Source organism: Fulvia fulva, chromosome 2 (assembly GCF_020509005.1).
Source record: "Fulvia fulva chromosome 2, complete sequence".
Lineage (NCBI taxonomy): Eukaryota > Fungi > Ascomycota > Dothideomycetes > Mycosphaerellales > Mycosphaerellaceae > Fulvia > Fulvia fulva.
The window spans coordinates 5,015,348-5,038,732 of NC_063013.1; the positions used below are offsets into that span (position 1 = coordinate 5,015,348).

General features: G+C 48.4%; 4 protein-coding genes across 4 annotated transcripts; 2 read left to right on the forward strand and 2 right to left on the reverse strand.

Annotated features, from left to right (window-relative positions):
* Window positions 1–158: 158 nt before the first annotated feature.
* CLAFUR5_03386 (Cytokinesis protein sepA) lies at window positions 159–5,452 on the reverse strand (the record flags this gene model as incomplete). The annotated part of the gene is made up of 2 exons (XM_047902534.1): window positions 159–884; window positions 944–5,452. 2 exons carry the CDS (start codon window positions 5,450–5,452, stop codon window positions 159–161), a joined length of 5,235 nt encoding a protein of 1,744 aa, XP_047758337.1.
* An 836-nt stretch (window positions 5,453–6,288) lies between these two features.
* CLAFUR5_03387 (Checkpoint protein hus1) lies at window positions 6,289–7,380 on the reverse strand (the record flags this gene model as incomplete). The annotated part of the gene is made up of 1 exon (XM_047902535.1): window positions 6,289–7,380. The coding sequence occupies one exon, from the start codon at window positions 7,378–7,380 to the stop codon at window positions 6,289–6,291; it is 1,092 nt and encodes a 363-aa protein (XP_047758338.1).
* Window positions 7,381–7,857: 477 nt separating this feature from the next.
* Window positions 7,858–9,957, forward strand: CLAFUR5_03388 (uncharacterized protein; the record flags this gene model as incomplete). The annotated part of the gene is made up of 1 exon (XM_047902536.1): window positions 7,858–9,957. One exon carries the CDS (start codon window positions 7,858–7,860, stop codon window positions 9,955–9,957), a length of 2,100 nt encoding a protein of 699 aa, XP_047758333.1.
* A 531-nt stretch (window positions 9,958–10,488) lies between these two features.
* CLAFUR5_03389 (uncharacterized protein) lies at window positions 10,489–10,653 on the forward strand (the record flags this gene model as incomplete). The annotated part of the gene is made up of 1 exon (XM_047902537.1): window positions 10,489–10,653. The coding sequence occupies one exon, from the start codon at window positions 10,489–10,491 to the stop codon at window positions 10,651–10,653; it is 165 nt and encodes a 54-aa protein (XP_047758334.1).
* Between the last annotated feature and the right edge of the window lie 12,732 nt (window positions 10,654–23,385).

Below are 23,385 nucleotides of genomic sequence, written 5' to 3' on the forward strand. Positions count from 1 at the left end.
ACTCTGCACACAGGGGTCTCAGAACGCCGTCGCTCCAACGCTCAAATCCCCCAGCGAAAAAGAGGCAACCCACAGCCAGCCCATCCAGGCAGCCCATTATGGTATGTACAATTCATCGCTTCGTTGCGCCTCTGTACTCCGCGAACACACTACCCAATTTATACATCCTTTGGAAAGCCCTCCGATGCCGTAGGACTGGGCGGCACGACGATAGTAGTAGGCGTCGGAAGCGCTGGCTCCGCGCCTGCTTCCTCGTCGATGGTACCATCCACGGAAATGGTTGGTCCCTTGGCCTCTTCGGCGATGCTTTGTCCAGTGGTATCGGTGCTGGTACCCTGCGCGCGTCGTCTGGCTCGGCGCTGGGCTCTCTCGTCATTCGCGCTTTCGCGCCGTCTCCGGACTCTGAGTGAATCTCCATTCGATGGGACTTCGCTCAAGCCACCATCACCTTCATTGCTCATATCGCTTCCACGCAGACCCTGTAGCAAGCTGGCAGCGCGATCTGCGACATCTTCGCCTTCAGAAGCAGGCTCGGCGCTGCTGGTGCCTTCTCCGGATTCGTTGGTAGCTGTGGGACTGAGCAGGCCCGTCTCTCCTTCGAGGTTCTCGCCGGTCTCGGGGATTTCTTGACCGGATGCCACACGGATTTGGTGCCGGTCCTTGAGGCGAGCTCGGCGACGACGATCGCGAGTGTCTCTTGTTTGTGGTGCTGCAGCACGCAGTTTCTCCATGAGCGCGTCCATGGCTCCTGTGTTTGGACTGGAAGGAGCATCACTGACATTGACAGCAGCTGATGCCTTTTGGCCTTGCATTTGCTTTCGGCGCATGTTCTCTTCATTACGGCGCCAAGCTTCCTCAAGTAGAAGGTTCTTCTCGTGCGATTTCTGCGGACCAAATTAGCAAAACAACTCACCTCCAAGACCTGGTCTGACCAGTGACTCACCCTATATTCTTGCAAGAAGTTTGCAAGTTTCGAGAAGAACTCTCGTCTTGCGTTGTCATCCTTGTTGTCGTCGCCGAAGAATGTAAGGATATCGTCGTAAACCCTGCCCATCTCGTCGAGATAGAGCTGCATCTGCTCGGCCTTTCGTCGTGCCTCTTTCATACTGCGCTGTACCACTTGGCTGACACGATCTTCAGGATGGAATTTCTTCGGATCGCTAAGACTTCCTCTGTCAAGACTGGCTTGCACGTTGTTGACGTTGTCAATATACTTCTTTGCGTCGCCCTGCAGCTGCTCAATGTTGATCTTCTGCGTTGTCATGACGCCCGCGATATCATCGGCGAAGCCTTCGTACTGTGGGTATTGCTTGCGGACCACACGCTCGACATAATCCATCAATGTCTGTTCGTTGTTCGTGTCCTTGACCATTCCGAGACGGGCCAGCGAAGAGAGCTTGAAGCCGACGGCTTGCTTGTTGGAGTCGTTCATGTAGTTGCCAATGTCCAAGATGAGACCGAACACTGGCATGAGCTTCACCGAGTCACGAAGCGCCTCTGAAACATTGACTACTTGGCTGAGCTTCTTGGAGATCTCGTCGTAGTCAGTCTCGTAGTTTCTGGTCAAAGCGAGCGCACGCATTCTAGCTTTCCAGTAATGGTGCAGCTCGTACGCAGTGTAGAGGTAAAGTTGATCTTCGCGTGTCAGCTCAGCCGGATCCTGCTCACGTGTGGTCTTGAGAGCATCCGGGCCTGTCCAGTCCTTGCTGTAGGGTGCCAAAAGCTTAGCAACATTGTCAGGGATAGTGCACAGCTGTTCGTGTTGCAAGAAGTCGAGAACAGTGCTGTTATCCAGTATCTCCTTGTCGCAGTGTATGACCATTCTTGTAATCTCGTCAGCATCCAGAGTCGAGAACTTGGCCAGACTGATCTGCATGGTGTGCATAAGATCTCGGCTGATGACTTGCTTCTTATCGCTCTTAGCCTTTCCGCTGCCCTTGCCGAGTATCTTGATCTCTTTCGCGCCGAACAACTTCTCAATCTCGTCGAGAATACCCTTCTTAGAGAGCTCTTGGTACTTCTCCTCTTTGCTCTCAGTCGTTGGTGTATGCGACGCCCATGCAGTGATTTCGGGCGAATCGACCTTCTCCCAATGCAGTGCCTTGAGCTTCTTCTTGGGACGTGGTGCGACTGGTCCAATTGAGCCAGGTGCTCCTGTGTAGATTGGCTTGGGTAAGAAGCCTCCAGACTTGGCACCTGGCAGCGGCGGTGCGCCAGGTATTGGCGGAGGTGGGGGCCCACCATTTGTAAATCCAGGCGCACCGAATCCAGGAGGCGGAGGAGGTGGGGGAGGAGCTGCTCCACCAAAACCTGGCATTCCAGGCGGAGGTGGTGGCGGGGGAGGTGCATTGTTGGAGAAGCCAGGCATAGGCGGTGGAGGAGGTGCGCTGCTGTTGAAGCCTGGCATTGGTGGCGGGGGCGGTGGAGGTCCGCCATCAAATCCTGAAGGCATAGGTGGAGCTGGAGGTGCAGCAGCACCTTCAAACTTGTCCCCAGGCTGATCCATGCTCTCGCTAGTAGGTGTCTTCGGGCTCTCGCTCTCCAAGCTGGGATGGCTAGGACCAGTAGTGATTCCGTCGCCCTCATCGTCGCTGGCGTCAAGTCTTTGGGTCTTGCTGGTGAGCTCAGAAAGCATGCCCTGCTGAGCTTGAGCGACAGAGCTGGGGACCTTAGGGCGCTTCATCTCGACCAGTCGTGGCTTCTCGAAGACAATATCGTCATCAGCAAGATCGTTCTCGTCTTCTTCGCTGACTGCAGCTTCGTGGTTGAGCGTCTTGACGATGGGCTTGCGTTGGATAGCGCTTCTTGCCCTGGGAGCGGTAGTACCCATGAATTGCATCTGCGCATCCATGTTGTCTGCGTCCATGCCAGCGCCCTCCATCTTCTCGCGAAGCTCTCTAAGCTTGTCGCTAGGGTTGAACTGCTGCCAGACCTTGCCCTCCAATTTGGCTTGTGTCTTTGCCCGCTCTAGCTGCATCTCAAGTCGATCCATGAGTCTCTCGCGGTCGAGAATCCCTTGCATTGCGGCTGGGTCTACTTTCTCACCATTCTTGCCACTCTGCTTCTTGTGCGAGTCTGCAATGTCTTGAGCATCACGGAGCATGAGGCACAGTTCTCGGGTCTCAAGCTCATTTCGCTGCAGCTCTTGGGCACGCACTCTCTGCAGATCCGCAAGTTCTGCCTTGAAGGCCTCTGTCTGTCGTGCTTGGAGATCGATGACTGCTGCTTGCTCCTCGAGTTGCTTCTGAAGCTTAGCGACCAATCCCTCTGCGCCCATCTCAACTTGAGATGCCATCTCATCGCGCTCCGCAATGGCCGCATCGGCAATGAGCTTCGCCTCATGGGCTGCTTCTCGTGCGTGTCGAGCTTCCGAATCTGTATACAGCTTGTCCATCAAGCTCTGCACTGAGAAGTTCAAAGACTGCTTGAGGTCCATGTCGGGCAGTCTTCGATCCATGGCCACATACGAAAGCATGCTCTCAACGAGCTGGAAGAGCTTGAGGCGATCTTCGCCCTCATTATCGCGAATCAGCAGGAGATGCTGTAACGCAGAGATGAAGTAGTCTGTCTCCTTGCTGCCCGCCAGTCGTTGCTGAATTGCTTCGACGATGTGTACGGGATCGTTCAGGTCCTTGCCCTCGCCTTCCATGCTTTCGTGCATGGAGCTCCCCTCACGCTCCTGCAAATCTTCATAGTCGATAGCTTCATTCGTCCGATATCGTTCAATCTGTTTGTCAATGACGTCGTACTGGAAGTCCTCCATCTTCTTCAGGATGCGCTTCAGGCCGCAAGCCACGAACTGCGCTCGTAGATGGCATCGTAGGTGCAAGTCTCGCTCTGGCGCGTCGACGACAGAGTTGACCAGGAAGAGCGAGGTCACGGCGTACTCCATGAGCAGGTTCTCCATACCAATGCCACCACTTCGTACTTCGTCGGATGCTCCCACCAGCGAGCCCATCTTGCCTCGCCCATCGATGGTGACTTCCACGATGCGCATCCAGGCGTCGAATCGGCCATTCTCTCCTTGCTGTGCTTTGAGGTGATCTAGGGCTTGCAGTACCTTGAGATGGCCTTGCCCATCTGCCCAGTGGCACAAGAATGTCAGCAGCTCGGAAACGAGCTTCCTCGTATTCAGTCGAGGCGATGTGAGGGAGGCACCTAACGCCATCACGATTGTGTCGTGCTGGAGGGCGTTGTCGGCGCCATACTTGTTGTTCATCAAAGCCTTCAGACATTTGACAATGTCGTATTCGCGGTCCAGGTCTCTCTCGGTAGTTGAACCCGTTGCTGGCGCAGGACCAGAGCCTTGCCTTTTGTTCAGCTTTCCAAGCGTGTTTGTCAGAGCAATCTGACCCTGTGCTTCCACGAACTCCTTTACCCAGGCAATGGGTTGTGTGCGCAAGCTGACAGACAGGCTTTGCAGCTGTTTCGGCGAAATTGTGTTCTCCAGAATCCTCTTGACATACCACTGCGGACTGCCCTCTTCGTCGACCCTGCTGTAGTCTGCCCAGCCGCTGCTCGTGTTACCGTGGCCACCGTGCTGGCTGATGATCGTGTTTCGAGCCATGCTCCTCTTCTTCTGCTCCCCTTGCCATTCCGCCAGTCTATCCTGGTGAACCAAGGTCCACTTCTTGCTGATGGGATATGCCTCCATTTGTCTTCTTGCTTGCTCTGGCAGACTCTTCCAACCACGCTTTAGCATCAACTCCAAGAACTCTTTCTCGATAACTTTGTCATCCTTGGGTCTGTGCAAGATGAAACCGTCGGGTGTGAACGAAGCCTGGCTTGAGAAAGCAGAAGGGTTGTGGGCGTTGAGATAATGCTGATGTCGGTCTCGTTCCTGTGTGATAGCTTGCCCTAGCTGTGGTAAGTGACCAAAGTCACCTGTTGCGAAAGATGCTTGACTAGCATTTCCTTGCATGTACTGCTGCCGGCCATGCGACGAATTCGATCGTATACTGCCGTGGTCGCTAGAGTTCCGCGACTGTGCGTACCCGCCGTTGAGCGTGAAGGCGTCGGACTCGAACGATCGACCAGTGCCTGCACGTGCGACAGCACTGTGTTTGGGCGGAACAGGTGGTCCACATTTTGCGTCGAAAACGGGGTACTGGTGGAAGTCACCGCCGCCTTTGTTCAGGTGGTGTGGCAGTGGATCCCGCCGCGAGACTGGCCTGTCCGCATGATCCACCAGCATCGGCGGCCGGTTGCTGGACGTCGAGTCGTAGGGTATCGACGTGATGACCCCCGCCTGCATAGCGAGCCCACTGTGGTCCGCCGTCTGCTGCAGCCTCAGGTACTCGTCCTGCTCCGCCGTCGATATCGAGCTTCGGTGCGAGTGCCGCGATGCATTGTCCGGCAGCGCGGGTGCATCAGTGTTTCCTTTGTTCTTGTTGCGCGAGAAGAAGCTCTTCCCGCCGCTGGACTGGCGCGCTGCCTTGTCGCTGGAGAACATGTCGCCGTCCTCGTGATCCCGTGTGTGCCTCCTCCACTGCCGCCACCCAGCGCTCCACGGCGCGCACTCAGCTGAGTGTGGCCAGCCAGTGCCCTCTCCTCTCCTCCGTGCCTACTGCAATATTGCCCGTGCCGCTCTGCTCTGCTGCTGCCCGCAGTGTGCTATACCGTCCACCATTGACCACGTGCTCTCCTCCCACTGCTTGCCGCTCCGCTCTCGCGCCGCCGCCTGTTCTGTGGTTACGACGGTTATACTCCCACAACGTACCTTCGGTCTGCGCGTCTCGGCTGCCCGCACAGGGTCTGGTGGTGGTCTATTACTGCGGCGATGTCCTGCATATACAGGGCATGTACAGCGGGTGGTGATCAGATGCGCGTGCGTCGGCGTGGTGTCGCTCCCCAGGTTTCCAGGTTCAGAGTGGATCGAAAGCTATGAACCAGCGCAGAGACGTGATGCCCACACGAAGCCCCCTTCTCGCGCTCGGCACACTTCCGAGAACGGCAAGACCGCGATTCCACTGCAACTTTAACTTCGGCGGCAACAACTCTCACTACATGTATACAAATCAACACGATACTGGCTGCCTTGTTCAGGGGGGAAAGAAGAAGCAAGTGAGAAGTACATGTAATTTGTGAATCTTGTCATGACGAGCATGATCTATTTCCTGGCTACATGCGACATCACAGGCGAACGCTTTTGCTTGCCACCACACCTTTACATCGGCACTGAAGCCAGCCAATCCCCGCGTGCCATACTCTCTGACATGTGTCGATCGACAGTACAGTAGCGCAAACATGTGCTCATCTTCAGCTAGCAATACTCCCCGCAATGCCTCATCATGTCGCATAAGAGGATGTGTAGTATGCCAATACGGACCCTTCTGCATCGCCTCCAGTCTCTGGATCTGTCAGAAACACGTACAGGACCAATGCGTGTTCGTGGCAGAAACATGCGATGACCCTGCCGCCCAGTCGACCAACGCTGAGCACTCTACCCCAGTCGCGACCTTCGATTCTCACTGTGGCCCAGCCTTCATCGCTCTGGCCAGATGCGTCGCCCAAGTTCTTCATCCTTGTGCTAGGGTGATTCGCAAGTCCTTCTTCGCCGTCGGCCACCTGACTTGGATCAAGCTCCGGGTTCTCGAGACCGGTCCATAGACTGCTGATTCGCATGGCATCAGTGTTGAGGGCTAGCTTCAAGCAGCCGTGCGCATTGGCACTCAACTCGAGCTTGGGTCCCGAGGCGGCACTGTTGAAGCCTGTTCGGGTCGTGGCCTTGCCCGGCATGGCGAGCTTGGTGAAGCGGTCACTGATACCTTTGAGCTGCATCAAATTGGGTAGCGTGAGATGTACTTCTGGGTCACGACATCGCGGTTCGTGCAGACCTTCGACCGAAGCTGGAGCCAGGACGCGCACGGGCACGTCTTGTGTAATAGTGACTTCTCGTTCTGTAAAGCGTCCGAAGAACTCCTCACTCTGCTGTGGAAAGGACTCGGTCGCACCAAAGCCTGTGCCATCCAACTCCCCATTCCCCGGGTATCCATTCGAGCCAGTAGGAGCACTGCCAGTCGTCGCTTGGGTGGTGATGGTCAGTGAAAGCAGCGGTATGTTGTCCTTTTTGGTGAGACGAATGCTCGCAGAAGTAGCCTGGCCATGCTGGGCGCTCTTCAGTGCTCGCTGCAGCGGCGCAAGCGGCACCTCCAAGTTGATCGTGTTGTTCTCCGCGGCTGACTGAATTGTGTACTCGTCCTTTTCAAAGATGGTATCGATAGAGAGCACCGACCATACTTGGCTGCCCTGCTCCGGGATGACGGTGAACCGTGCGAACTCTTCATCGAGACGAACCCAAGCGATGTGTCCGAGAGTGGCAAGTGATGCTGTGAACTTGGTGAAAGTAGAAATGTTTCGTATACTCGCCTTGAACCGCATGATGAGTGCTGTGAGTCCCAGCTATCGGGAATCTGTGGGAGGTATGCGGTGCACAGGCGAACTCATGCTGTGACCGATATCCACGCGCGAGGTCGTGGACGCGTCGTGCCGATTGTACAGCGGCTCATCGACTGCATATATGATAGCTCAGGTATATGAGTGTGAGACGGCCCTGCAGACTCCAAGCAGAGCTGTCTGAGTACATACGTGATTCTGTATCTGTATCTGTACATGTGCGTGCAGTGGGAAAGTGAATGAAATGATGGCGGCCAGCAGGCAGAAATTCAACGCACGCGCCTTCATGCACGATCCAGCTTAGCGCCGATCTTCCGATGCAGGGATGTGTGCCTGCGGCCTGCCGTGTCATAAGCCTAGTCTAACCCGAACCAAACAATCGCGACAGCTTGAACTTCGAGTTCGCGGCCTGCTCCCTCCCACAAACACCGACTTCCCCTTTGGTGACAGTCCACCAGCATCATGGCGGGCACGAAGCGACGTTCGATCCGCCAAATGGCAAGTCGCAAGCGGTCCATCTACGTCGATCCCGAGACCGAGGACGAGTTCGAGGCCGACACCGAAGAGGACTACGAGCCAGAAGAGCCAACAGCCCCACCGCCAAAGAAGCGCAAGACTGTCTCCCGCAAGCCGAAGCCACAGACTCGAAGTCGTGTCAAGAGCAAGCCAGCGACGAGGTCAATGAAATCTATCTTCAAGATTGGCAAAGCTCGAAAGCCGAACAGCAAGACAGTACCGGAGAAGAAAAAAGAGTTTGCAGGACCGAGCGACAACAAGATACCCGACTGGACTTCACTACCAGTGGACATTCTTCGAGATATCTTCATCTTTGCATCACAACCCATCCACGAACAGACCATTGAGGCGACTGCAAACGTCTCGTGGTTATTCAAGACTGCCAGAGGACTGAAGAACCGTGCGATGGTTGGGCCTGCGCTCGAGGCGTACTACCGATCACCATCGCTGCTCAGTAACCTACAGCCATGGCACTTCTTAGATCTGCTTCGGATGCCCAAGGACAAGCGGTACATGGACTACAACGTCAAGACTCATAGTCTGAGCATAGACGTAAGGCGACTAGCATACTGCGCGCACAACAGACCCTCCTTCGACCTGGGTCCATTGGTGGCAGAGCTACCAAGATTGGAGCACATGGAGATCCTTCATCCACAGCACGAGCCTCCATTTCGGCCGATGAAGATCGCGCGGTGGACATTTGCACCGCTGGATTTGTTCAAGATCATGGAAGACAAGAACATTCGTTTGAAGAGCTGGCGCTGGTCGCGAGACATGATACCCAAAAATGCCTTCCTCGATCTGTACAACATGATGACTGTAGCGCATCAAGGCAAGACATTCAACCGGCTGGAGAAGTTGGTCGTATGCGGGTTCAACTATGAAGATAGCTCTGAGCCATCCGAGCCTGAAAACAGCGGCGATGGGGCCGACGCACCTCTGCCTCCTGGGCTTGCAACTTCCATCAATCAGCTACCAGCGCTGAAAGACCTGACGTTCATCACATGCGACGTTGTCATGAATAAGTTTCTGCAACGTCTACCAATGAACCTCGAACGTCTTGAGCTGAGCAATTGCCTCGAGATCACCAGCGATATGCTGCGCGGCTACTTCAGCACATCAAGCGCGCACCTCAAGGAGCTTGTGCTCAACAATAACGCAGCATTGAACTTGAGTTTTCTAACTGGCTTGAAGGAGTCATGCCCACGATTGGAAGTGCTGAAGATGGACTTCCACTACTACAGCGAGAAGATCATCGTCAATGATGCGGAAGCACTGTACGATGAGCTACTTTCCGAGGACGAAATTCCTACGTGGCCATCTACACTGAGGCATCTGGAGCTTGAGCATGCGCAAAAGTGGACGCCGGAAGCCGCGCAGAACCTCTTTCGCTCGCTGATAGAAGCAGCTCCGGATCTACCTGACCTGCGCTATCTCATTCTTCATGCGCACATCAACATTCCTTGGCGAGACAGAGTGGGCTTCCGAGATCAATGGATCGAGCGACTACGCAGAGTGTACCTGCGCGAGACCAAGGAAGCATCCAAAGAGCTAGGATCTCTACGACAGTTCCGTCTGTGGAAGCAGTCGCAGAAACAGAAGATCAGCGGACGTGATGAGCCGGGCAATGATGATTCGGACGTCGAGATTCCTGCTAGCTTTAGGAAAGTGTCCCACGTGCAGATCTCACCACATAAGCCAAGCGGAGATACAGATGCGTACTCCGACTCTGACATTCCGACCACCACAGGTCGGCAGCCACGCCGCAGCAAGCGCGTTGCCGACAGTCAAGTTTCGCAAGCCGAAAAATCGACGTCACCAGAAGCTGAAAGTGAGTCTGAGGATGAGAGCTCGGCGGAGGACTGGCGAAAGCAGCCAGAGAAGTTCACACAGGGTCTCTGCGAAGTGGTTGATATCCGCATCGACAACCAACGCCCACGCGAGAACCAGTGGACTGAAGGCGACTTCCTTGATAGCGAGATCAGTGGTGACGAAGACTGGATGGAGGGCGCAAGCGACGAGGAACAGGAGGTGTACGCTTGGTGATATGCCGAATGACGGTTCTTTGGCGTTGCGCAACATGAACGCTGTTGCCCTGAGTTCCTGAACATGGGACCGGCCGGTATGATGAAGCGAAACGAGTACGAAAGCATGCGATGGCTATGAACGACTGTACGATAGGGCGGAGCTTGATAGCAGACGGCTTGAGCCGCAGAAACACAGCAGCGAGAGTAGTGTCTTGTATGAGCGATGCATTGTGATGATCGCCCTGCTTGTCCAATTGGTGGTGTGACTTGTTTCGTAAGCAGTGAAGTTTCACACTAGAACTAGGGTCTCGCTCAATTGCTCCTTCTGGCGACACGTCCACTGACAACGAAGGACTGGATACCCCATCGAGCGACCATGACAGTTGCCGCACGGCGACCATGCTGCTGGAAGTCGTCTCGTCATCTCCCGAGTCGAGTAGTCTAGCCAACTTGGCGTCGACGGCAGCGTCTTCAGTATGTCGATGTCGCCAGTCCTTCAGCAGTTCTGTGTTACGCGCACAACACGGCATGCGGGACAAGCATCAGGATCATGGCTTTCGCGACCGAGTATCGTCGACGCATGGACATGGGCCTCGTTTCCCAGTTCCCAGCGCTGCACAAGGGCAGCAAGCGAGACGCATTGTCAGCAAGACGGCGGAACCACAGTCTCACAGACCTGCAAGCCACCGCCACCGCCACCACCACCTTCACATAAGGTAATCACGACTCAGGCTAACGGCATCCAGAATTTAAGCCTACTTTCGCCTATTACTAATCGTAGATTATCTTAGATTCAGACTCTCTTTATAAATCTAGACGACCTAACTTTATTAGCGTAACGCTAAAGTCCGTCCGGTTACTTTAAGTAACTACTAACGAGTACTAACTAATTAGAGGCTTAGGAGAGTCGTTGAGGGTCTAATTCGCGAAGCGAGTCTAAGGTTAACTAGGCCCTATTTAGCGGAGCTTAATTAAGACTATATATAGTATTAATAACTTACTATTACGGTTTACTACTACCGTAACGTCGCGCCGCGGCTCTTCCCCGCGGGGTACCCGTATCCCGGCGTGCTAGCGCCTTAGCGCTTCCTTATATATCTCGCGCGCTTCGTACTTCTCTTTCGTAGCCTTACCGAATAACGCTTATTTTACGGTAACCCTATACTATTGTCTTATAGATTACTACCCGTAATAGTTTGTTCAGTCTTATAAGCGGCCTATCTAGTTAGGCTAGTAGTTACAATCAAATTGCACTAGTAAAGTACGCGTTAAGGTAGGTCAAGTTCACTATAGTTACTAACCGTCAAGTCGCGCGTATAGGTGTATTAATAATAACTATAGTCGCGTAAATAAGCGTATTAGTTAAGTTAATAGATCACCTCTCTCCTTCGCGTAAAACGCGCGCCTCCCGACTCTTATAGGGCCCTTATATACCTACTAAGAGAGCAGTCTTATCTACTACGTAATAGTATAATATAGCTATATCCGGTAGTACTACTAACGGGGTACTCCTACCTAAGTACCCTCCTTATCTAGATCTTAGTAAGTATAAGCGTTAGTCGCTCGTACGCGCTAAGCTTTTCCTAACCGTATCTACTAAAACGTAGACACTCGATAACCTAAGTATCGATACCGCCCTAGGTACCTTCCCTTCCGACGACGACTCGAACGTATTCGCCGCCGAATAATAAGAGATTAAGAAGGACCTACTACCTAAAGAATAGTAGTTTGCCTTAACCTCCGACCCTATTAACTTCGTATAATTCCTCGACGAAGAATATATCTTAGAAGAAGGAGGAATTAAGGTGTATAAGATTATAGAGTCAAGAGATAATATATCTATATAAGATAGTAAAACTAATAATATACGCTAACCTAAGGAGTAGGTAATTGCCTTAGAGTATACTACTATTAAGAGCCTAGCCGAGTTCGCGACTTGTACTATAGCACACCCGGAGATTATATTTCACCTCGTTCGCTAGATATAGTTAGACTTCATGACACTTTTTAACTAGGTCGAGTCCCTAAAGAAGGCTAATAAGGTTATATAGCGTAAGTACGCCGATATAAAGAAGGAACGTAATATCGTATCCGAGAGTCTTAGTCAACTTAAAAAGGATAAGGATGTTAAGGGCCTCTTTATATTCTACTTTAATAAATACTAGAAGTATAAGAGTTAGATATAAGACCTTAAGGAAGCTAATTAGCGCCTCCGATAGGATAACGATACGCTCTTTAGACAGGTCGAGGAGTCGTAGGTAGGTATATCACCTAAGGACATTAAAGCCCTATCTAAGCGCAATTAGGCTCTAAATAAGGAGGTAGTAGAGCTAAAGGCTTAGCTAGTAGCTAAGAATACGAACGGTACTAGCGATACTAGCGGTACTAACGGTAATAATAATAATGACCGTAGTCGTTAGGTCCGCGTCTACTCCCCTCGTCGTAACGGTGTTTTACGATTACCTACGCCTCCTACTTAGTAGGACCGTATAGGTAGAGGCACCCGACGAGGAGGTAGTAGAGGTAGTAGCGATGACGACGGAGACAACTCTAACAACGATAAGGGTAGAGACAATAGTCGACTACGCCGTTACCTACGCCGTAACTCCTTACGACGAGAACGCTAGGGTATACCTAGTAGTACTTCTAGGGTAACTAGTAATACCGCCGTTAGCTAGTTTACTACTATCGAACCCTCCGTTAATGTTATATATACTAATAAGTCAGTTAAGGATCTAGAAAGTAAGTTCGATAATAAGAATATAAACTTTAACCGTTAGCTCGATTAGCTAGAGATTAAGCTGTCCGTAATATAGTTCTAGACTATCGAGGACGGACTACGCTATATCCTTAACTATCTCGACGGGTACCCGTACTAGCTATATAACCCGCGAGTACCCTCTAAGCGTACTAAGCGTAATTACGTTAACCCCTTTAAGTCTATCGATAGGATAATCTAATTCCTTATCGATCGGTATAGTAAGAAGAACGTCGTAGGCAAGGCCTTCTAGAAGCTCTAGGTCTTATAGTAGGGTAAGAACGAGTCATTTTCTATCTTTATCGCTAAGTACGACGAATAGCGTAACTTATACGACCTATTAGCTAAGACTAATCACCGCCTACTCGAGGGTAAGCTTAACTATAAATATATAGAGGTACTACCTATAGAGACTAAGGACCGCGAAGACTTAGTCGACCTATACTGTAAGCTCGAAGCTAAGTTTAAGCGCCTAAAGTCAAAGACCCTAGCTATACTACGACTACCTCGTAGTACTAGCGGTAGTAACGGTACTATACCTACCGCGCCCGGCGTAGCCTAAGGTTTAGGCCTTAAGCTATACGCTTAGATACCGCGCGAATTTAAGGAACTTAAGAAGCTCGAGCCTAAGGAGAAGGCTAGTATTATCGTAGTAGGCGGTTATTTCCGCTACCGCCGTATAGACTATAACTTATACTCGCTAGACTACCCTATTAAGTAGTATAAGCGCCCTTCGCCGCGCGCGAATACTAGCTCTATTATATAGACACTAGCTAACCCTTAGTAATAGGGAAATAGCTAGACTAACGCTTAAGTACGATAACCGTTAGTCCTACTTACGAATATAATACTAAGAAGAAAATATAGTAAGATACGGTAATATAAGGACTAGAGTACGCTTTATATATATTAGTAAGCTCTCTAATACCGCCTATTATACGAGGGGCACTAAGGCCGTGTTACGGCTACGTAAGCGGCCCGCTTAGACCCGCGCTACCGGCTTACCTAAATAGGCAAAAGACGAGGTCGTGAAGCTCGTAAGCTTTATACTAGCGGGGCCTTATCTAGGCTTACTTTGGATAGTAGACTACCCTAAGTACTGCCGTGATAGGCCGAGAGTGTCCCCTTACCTTATAATACCTAGTAGTATAGATAGTAATTGAGCTCTTACCTTCCTTAATTATAGTGCCACCTCTTAGTACATAAATTCTATATACGCTCGTATATATAATCTTCCTCGACTCTAGGAAGAACCTCTTTAATTAGGACTAGCTAATAGCGGCTCCGCTAACGAGCTTATTACCGAGTCTACGTACTTTCCTTTTAATATCGGCGGCTACGTCGAAATCCTTAGCTACTATTTAGTAGAATCACTAGAGTATAATATCGTACTCGGCTCTAGTTAGTTCGTAGACTACGAACTAGAGATATAATAGGAGAAGGGTATTATAATAATAAATCATTTGAAATGCCGTACCTATAAGGCAAACTAGAGGTCTAATAAGTACCTTATAGTATAGTCTATTAACTATCTAGCTACGCTAGTACTATTAGGCAATTATCGACCGCTAATAGTAGAAGATAACCCCGATAAAGTCACCGCTCCTACGCTATCGTTACCTAAGTATATACCCTAACTATAGTTCTATACGACGTTCGAGGACGAAGAGGATAACTTCCGTATATATACTCGATAACCGTTACCGGTAGACGGCGTTAAGACGTTAAAGCGACCGTGCCGATATACGAAACAAAAGTAACGAGTTGTTAAACTAGAACTAGAGATCGATATCGTAAACATCTCCGCGGCCTACGTAGTAAAACTAGCTCGTAAGAAAGGAGCGGAAGTCTATATAATATAGATTATACTACCTAGTTAGAAGCACTACGCTAATCTATTACGAGCCTACGTAATAGTAGCGACTAGGTAAGACTTCGATCCTACTAGGCTCTACGCTATAAACCTTCAAAAGGTATAGTTAGCAAACCCCTTAATAGTATATACAATAATAGTAAATAGCGACTTCGATAGATTTATAAAAGGTAAAGATAAGGACTAAGATACTAAGGTCTACTTACCCTAGGAACTATACGATTTCGAGGACTATTTTAACCGTTAGGATATATCGAAGATCCTACCTTACCGCCCTAGTAAAGACTATAAAATACACCTTAAAGACGAAACTAAGTCACCTCCTTTTAAGCGGCTATACGTAATGTCGTCTCGCGAGAATAAGGTAATTAAGAAGTAGGTCGATACTTAGCTAGAATCTAGAGTAATATAACGAAGTACGAGCCCGGCTTCTATACTAGTACTAATTATATATAAACTAGGCGGCGGTCTACGGGTCTATATCGACTATAGAGCTCTTAACGCCCTTACGGTCAAAAGTAGATACCTAATACCGCTATTCTAAGAAACGCTAAACCGCCTAAATAGGAAGAAGTACTTTACTAAACTCGATATTATCTCTACCTTTAACCGTATTCGTATTATGGAGGGCTATAAATAGAAAACTACGTTTAGTACTTACTATAGTCAATTCGAGTATATAGTAATGCCTTTCGGCCTATATAATGCTCTAGAAACATTCTAATTATATATTAAAGATATACTTAGGGAGTATCTCGATAACTTCTATTTAGTATACCTAGATAATATCCTAATCTTTAGCGATACATTTAAGGAATATATATAACACGTACGTAAAGTACTATAACGTATACGTAAAGCCGGCCTATAATTAGATATCGACAAATACGAGTTCTACTAAATAGAGACGAAGTACCTTAGTATTATTATAGGAGTCTATTATAAATATAGGTTAGTAGGCATGTCGTACGGTACTAAGACTAACTTAGTACACACTAAGCTAGTCGAGACAATAGTACGGTAATACTACCGAGACACCGTACGAATAGTAGGAGCGACTTAGAGGACCTAAAGTTGCTTAGCTAGTTAGTACGAGACTATTAGAGGAACTGCCGTCGTAGGATAAGATATAGGTAAAACTAATAAGGCGTAGTAAAACAGAACTAGGACTAGAGCAATATCCCTCTATATAGGTATAAGAGACGTAGTCTCTATACTAATAGTAGAGTAACCTTTTATACTAAACACTATTCTACTATATACCTTTGTATACTATATTAGTCCTTCCTCCTTCCCTATTACGTGTCCTAACTTCCGTATATAGATAGATAGATTTGTCATTCCCCTGTTCTAGGACCCTATCCGGCCTATATAGGTATATATCTATTGTTATATATAAAGGGAAACCCGAATAGGTGAAAACCCTTCCCGCCCCCGACTACTCCTTATCTAGTTTAGCTTTCCCTCTGAACGTACGTAGTCTATATCACTACCCCGTTAGCCCCCGCTCCTAGCCGGTCTCGTCGCGCTACGTCGTGTCCTCTCTTCCTATACTACTCCTACTAGGCGGTACTGTTCTAGCTAGCCCTTCTCTAGTATCTAGTTCGTAATGCGCCGTAGGTCCTTAGCGTTACTAAGAAGTACCCTAATCGTCCGGTTCCTCGCCTTTACTATCTACTCCCCCCTTCCTAGCGACTACCTCGGACAGACAAGGAGTACGTGCCGTACGTTCTAGGAGCGATAGCCGTAGGAGTAGCTAGTATTTGTGTATCCTAGAACCTTCCTCTATAATAGGTACCCCTAGAGGCCGATGTGTTCGCTTCGTAGTTAGGTTACTATACTACTCTATATACTCGTAAGGCGGTAGTAGATAAGCTTCGGGAGGTGCTTGACCGCGGATTTTGTAGCTAACTATTCCTTAGGTTGTCCCGCTAGCTAAGGGCGTCCACTATGCCCTACAACCTAGTTGTTCTACCTCTCTTTCTATAGTTGCTCTATAAACGATTTCTTACCTTCCTATTATATTGCTAGCTATTCGTCCCTTGCCCGGTAGTTCGGCTCGTTTCCGGGTTAAATACCCCTATACGCTAGTACTAATTCGCGGGCCCTTACGACTACACTAGCAATGACCTTCTATACTAGGTACTATGCCGACTTGCCTAAGTAGGAGGTCCGTAGTCCCTAGATATATAGGTCGATCGGCGGTATAGCGGTCTCGTACTTAAGTATCCTCGTTAGTATCGACTTATATACCCCGGTAACCTTCCTTAGGCATTAGTTTTGGATCTTTACTAGCGGCGCGACGAGTCCCTTCGATAGGTAGGCCCTCTCGCCTAAGGACTATACTTAGCTACTATAGGTAAGGACTGGCCGTATAATAGCCGTATATAGAAGTCGTAACTACCGGAAGTCCGCCCCCTATATAGACGTAGTAAGCCTCTAGTATAATGCTATATTCTATTTAGCTTTCCGTAATATTGCCTATACGTGCTTCCTCTACCGTAGCGCCGGGTCCACCTATAGTCCGAGGATCCTAAGCTGATTTGCCGGGTTAGTCGTATGCCCCTATATCTAGCTAGAAGCTTATATATTGTGGAACCGTGGCCGGCGCGTAAAGTATATCAGATTGTACTTTTCTAGGGCAAACCGAGCCCCGTACCTCCTAGCCTAGTCCTCGTAGATCTTGTGCTTCTCTTCTAGTAGCCTATAGTTCTCCTTAGTCGAGGAAGACTACGCTAGGATGTTTGTGTCGTCTACGAAGCCGCTCCTAGCGGTGTTCTAGGATTCTAGGGCTAGGAGCAGCGTCGCTATAAAGAAGAGGAACAGAATAGGTACTAGCGTTAAGCCTTACGGGATTCTAGTATAGACTACTTGAAATAGGCTTCTATACTAGCCGACTAGGATCGACGTACTACGGTTTTGGAGGTAGGACCGTACGAAGTTGACAAGCCACTTAGGGAGTCCCTTCGACCTTAGGATATAGAGTAGCCGCGGGTATAATACGTAGTCAAAGGCTCCCGATATATATAGGCTAAGTAAGGAAGCCACCTTGTCCCTATTCTTATACTAGATAGCCTTTACCTAAGAGGTGATAAGTTCTATCGCGGATAGCGTCGATCGCTATAGGCGCGTACCTATCTAGGTGTCCGGGAGTAGGGAGTGTTCCTCTACCGCCTTAGAGAGTCTCGTTATAACCAGCTTCTTAAGCGCCTTCCTAAGAGTATTAAGGAGCGCAATTAGGCGGTACGACTTTACCTACGTATAGTCTTCCTTCTACGGCTTACGTAGGACCACTATCGTCGATTGTTTAAAAGCTATCGGGTAGTACCCGGTCTGTAGGTAGGCGTTGAAGATCGCTATAACTACTAGGGCTAGTTAATCTCTACACTTCTTTAGTAGCTCGTTTAGGATCCTATCCGGCCCCGGGGCTTTCTTCGCCGGCAACTTCCTTAGTATAGCGGCAACTTCTCCCTCGGACACCTCCTATTAGACCGCGATGCTAGGGGCTAGGGGAGTAGAGCTGTTTATATCGCTTAGATCAGCCTCGACTAGGGGCGGGAAGAACTTGCTAGCTAGTAGACGCGCCTTGGCCTCGGGGTCGCTAACCGGGCTACTAGGCGATTGTAGCGCTAGGATAGAGAAGGAGGGGCCCTATATAGGGTCCTGTCGGGCCCATTTCGCTAGCTTCTATATCCTCTCTAGCTTACCGGCGATTTCTTCTACTATAGCCCTCTAGCCGACTGCTTTCTCCCTTTATATTATAGCTTTCTTCTATTGGTATACCTCCCTATATACGTTCTAGGCCTCCTCGCTATAGCTACTCGTCTATACCCGGCGAGCTCTCCTTGCTTCTCTTACTACCGTAGTGCACTCCGGCGTCTAGTATAGTTTAGACTATGTCGTTAGTTAGGTAAGCGGAACGTAAAGTAAGGTCGCTTTTCTTATTTCGTCTATCAACCCCTAGACTGCTTCGTCTATCTCGTCTTTACTATTATATTACTACTACGCGATCTAGACTAGCCTCTTAGAGTTATCGAGGTACGCCTAGATGTTAGCCTAGTAGGCCTTTCCCTAGTTTAGCTTAGGGGTTCTCGCTAGTATACGTTATATCTATATCGTAATAGAGGTCCTGACTAGTATATAGTCTAACGACGCCTCGAGTTTATATTCGATCCTATAGTAGGTTACCGTATAGTAGTGGCTATATAAGATCTAGGAGAGGTCGATCGTGCCTTAGAGTCCCCCTCTCTTCTAGGTGCCTAGGTCCTTCGGGGTATTAAGGGCAATTACGTTACTCGCTATTAAGTCGAGTACTTCGTCGGCTATAGGGTGCGGCTATATAAGGCTTTCCTAGGAAGGGTGGTATATATTAAAGTCTCCTACTACGATATAGCACCCTTGTCTCTTAAGCGCACTGTCTAGGTGTCTATAGACCCCTAGGTCGCGGCTAGACCTCGAGGCTAGCGGTTGTATATATAGGTTATGTATCTAGGTGCTACCTACGTAGAGGGAGGTAATATCGCCCCCGCCTTCTTCGTCTACGTAGTACACTACCTCCTAGTCGGATTCTAGTATATCCTTACTAATATAGAAGTACGTACGGGGTCTACCGTCGCCTCGTAGGTATGTCGTATAGCCTAGTAACTTATAGGTCGTTAGTCTCTTATAGTACGGGTTAATCTATAGCTCCTAGATTATAAGGACGTAGTAGACGCGCGGGTCCGCCTCGTATAGGAAATGGTTCTAGACTATATCCTTGCTATAGTTAACGTTATACTAGATAATGCTAAGCGTGTCGAGGCTAGTCATCGGTATCGACAATCATTTCCTCTATATCGTCCTATATCCTACTACCCTATACGTCCTAGTCTACGCCTATCGGCTATATACTAAAGGGGAGCCGGGCCTAGTTAGATTCCCTCGCCGTAGCTAGCAGAGTACGTAGCCTCCCGTACGCCCTAGGTTGCGTATCCTTTATATCGTTCTCGGCCCTAGGGCGCTTATACCCGACCGCCGCTAGTTAGTTCCGGTATAGGCTAGCCTTACGGTCGCCGTAGAATCTTAGGGCGACGGTTCTGTTTGTGATTGCCTTGTTTTTCGCTAGTTTCCGCTATAGGCATTCCGTACTATACGATAGGTAGTACCCCGGACAGTTCGCGTACCGTCTCGTAGTCGATATATAGTCCCTAGATATATAGTCTCCTATATAGTTCGAGCAGGCCTACTTATTTATGTACGTATAGGTTTGGTGTCTATACTATTGGCATTTGAAGTATTAGAGGACACGAAAGGATAAGGAGTGCTTTTCTACTGTCTTAAGGCTATATTACTAGACTAGGCCTTGTTCTATCGCTAGATCCGCCGCTTTCGCGTCTTATAGCTATACTATTAGCGCCGAGGCCTTCTTGCCTTCTAGCCATTTCCTATAGAGCCAAGTCGCCTTCTAGATTAGAGAGTTAAGAGTGACCGGGTTATCCTCTTAGAGAGCGCGTAGGTAACCCTAGTTAGTTAGGTCAAACTCCTTAGGCATGTCGTAGACTAGGATCGTGAATTGTTTCGTTAAGACCTTCGCTAATACCGTAACCTTAGATGCCTACTATAGCTATACCTCTAGGTGCCTCCTAGTAGTAGTAGAGCTAGTATAGATCTATAGAGTGCCGTTAGACTATTAGTTCACTACGACTACCCCTAGTTAGTTAATTCGTTAGGCGAGCTCCTTGTTCGATAGCTTCGTAACTTCGGCCTAGTCTTCCTTTACTACAATACGGATCGTAACTATATCGTGCGTTAGGCGGGGGCCTAGTATCGATACCGCGACCGATGCCTAGCTATAGGGGTGTTGATTCCGGGTGGCCTTACTAATCGCCTAGGACGTCGTCCTTATTTCTTATTGCCCTCGGTAATACGATAGTATAAGCGCCGTACGTAGCTAAGTGATTATTACCTATAGAGACCGGTAAGGGAGCTAATCGTTAGTTTCTATACTTTTTGCGTCCTCTATAAGTTGCTACTAGTTGTCTTAGGGGGGCTTCGCCTATAGGGCCGTAGGCGCCGTTAGTACCGTAGCCTAGGCTACTATTGCCTAGGAGTTGCCTAATGTAGCTAGGCACCTCCGCGGCGTTTAGAGCTAAAGAAACAGGGTAAAGAGAGCTTTAAGCTGTCTAGATTGAATAAGGTAGAACTCCCTTAGTCCTAGGGGCAGTGGCCTGCTTTATATATCGTTAGAATGGCCTTAATAAGAGCTTTCGAATGTGTCTTGTTTTGGCGTAGAGATCGATAAGCGTTTTTACGGTCCCCTTTCTATATATAAGACCTTTCCGTATATATATATACTATACCTATCTAATAGAGTCGACGGTATCCGTATAGACCTAGAAAAGGTCGACGTAGTCAAGAACTAGCTTACTCTAATATGCCTAAAGGATATATAAGCATTCCTTAGGTTCGGAAACTTCTATCGAAGGTTTATATAGAACTTCTCTAAAATCTATATACCCCTTACAAATTTAATAAAGACTAGTAAGAATAGTAAGCCGATACTATTCGTTTAGATAATAGAATACGAAGCAGCCTTCTAAGGATTAAAAGATGCATTCTTAACGGACACGGTACTCGTATACTTCGTACTAGGGTTAGAAACTATAGTCGAAACAGATGCCTTAGATTTCGTTACTACGGTAGTAATTTTATAGAAACACGGAGACGTCTAGAGACCGGTAGTATATATATCTAAGAAGATGTCACTATAGGAGTATAACTACGAGATTTACGATAAGGAACTATTAGCTATCGTCCTCGCCTTCGAAGAATAGAGACCTAAGCTCACCGTCAACTTAGACGATAATATAGATACTAATCTCGAGAATATAAAGGATATAGATAATAATCTCGTTATTATCTACTCCGATTATAAGAACCTAGAATACTTTATAAGCACGAAACAACTTAATAGACGGTAGGCACGCTAGGTATAGGTCCTAGTACAGTTCGTATTTAAAATCACCTATTGTCTAGGTATATAGGGTATAAAGCCTAATAGTCTTACTAGACGATCGTAAGATCTACCGTCGGATCTAAGCGATCTACGTCTATAGTATTAGAGCTAGGTCATCCTACCGCCCGCTCGCCTCTATATTAAGCTTAATTCAACCGAGCTACGGGAGGGGGAGGTAGCGTAGTAGGTAGTATAGTAGGATTTACTTATATAAGTCAAGGCTCTATATAACGAAGAGACCGTTTAGGCTACTATATAATAGCTATCCTAAAATACTAAGTACCCCTATTACGTAAATATAAGATCGACGATCGTACGTCTAAAGTAGAAGATAGTATAATCTATATAAAGAACGCTATTACGGGTAGCCCGCGACCCCTTACTATAGCTACGTCGGCCCGGCTAAACCGCGGACCTTCTGTATCGGGTTAGCGCGGCTTAGCTTTACTTTATAACTTCGCCGCGCCTCGCGCTCCTCTTTCGTAGCTTTGTAGAATAACAACTATCTCGTTCGGACCCTATAGTACGCGCGCCCTTATAGTTTGTTCTACTACCCTACCTAGATCGCGGATCTAGGTAAGGGACGCGTAATAATAGGAATAGATAGAACCGTAGAACTCGAGAACGCGTAGAGTCCTATTAGAGTATAGAATATAGTAAGGCGTATAGCGCGTAGATACCTAGAGAACGTAACGCGGCGACATTATTAGTAGGTAGTCGCGCGCTCGTAGATAGTCAGGATATAGGCACCGTTACGCCTCCCCTAAACCTAGATAATATAACTTTATAAATAACGAACGGCGGTATACTACCGCTACCTAAGCCTAAGGGCAAAAGTAAGTAGCGTATATCTCTTTTCCCCGACCTCTCCTCTTTTCCTTAGAGTTAGATATAGGACGATAACCGGCGGGTTATAGTAGATACCGGTGTCGCGCTATAACAAGAGATTGATAAAGCTTACTAGAAGGCCTTCGAGCGAGAAGAAGGTAGTAAGATTGACTTTATAGAACTGTTCGAGTTTAAGCTCGAAGAGAACCTAGGCGGCGACCTAGACGAGGTGTATCTATTACTTAACGAGGTAGAATATATTCTCGTATCCGAATACTAGAATGTCACCCTAGATAACCTCACGACCCTTATATCCTAATACCCGAAGACCACCTACGACTTCGTGCTATAAGTAGTTAATACGGCGATTACTAAGGGTAGACAACTCGATATAATAGAGCGAGCTAACGACCTCTAGAACACCTAGTACACTACGCTATATACCGAATACGACCGTATCTATAAGATGCTACGAAGTGAAGAGATTATTATATAGAAAATAGTAGCAGATCTTAAGAGTAAGAAGGATTACGACCTAGCTAAGTTATAAGAGCTAGAGAAGAAATATAAGGAAGCTAATAACCTATATAGGCAGTTTAGCGAGATCTACGAGAAGGAGAAGAAGAAGGCATAAGATGCTAAGGCGAAGAACTAGGCCCTATAACAAGAAGTCGATAACCTAAAGGCTCGGCTTAAGGTAGGAGACACTATATAGAACGGAGGTAGGGGCCGCTTAGGCTACCGACCCTCTCGTTCCCGCCTATACGAGACCTTACTCGAGTAGCTAATATGTAAGTATCGCGGAGCTACTAGTAGAGGTAGCGGTAGCGGTAGTAGTAATAACGATAGAGACGACGATAACTATAGTAATAATAGCCGAGGACGTAATAACGACCGTCCGCGACTAGGACCTAATAATAGTCGTAACTCGAGAATACGTAATACCCGTACCTAGACACTACTAGTTGACCTTCTAGAACGTCTCTTTACTATT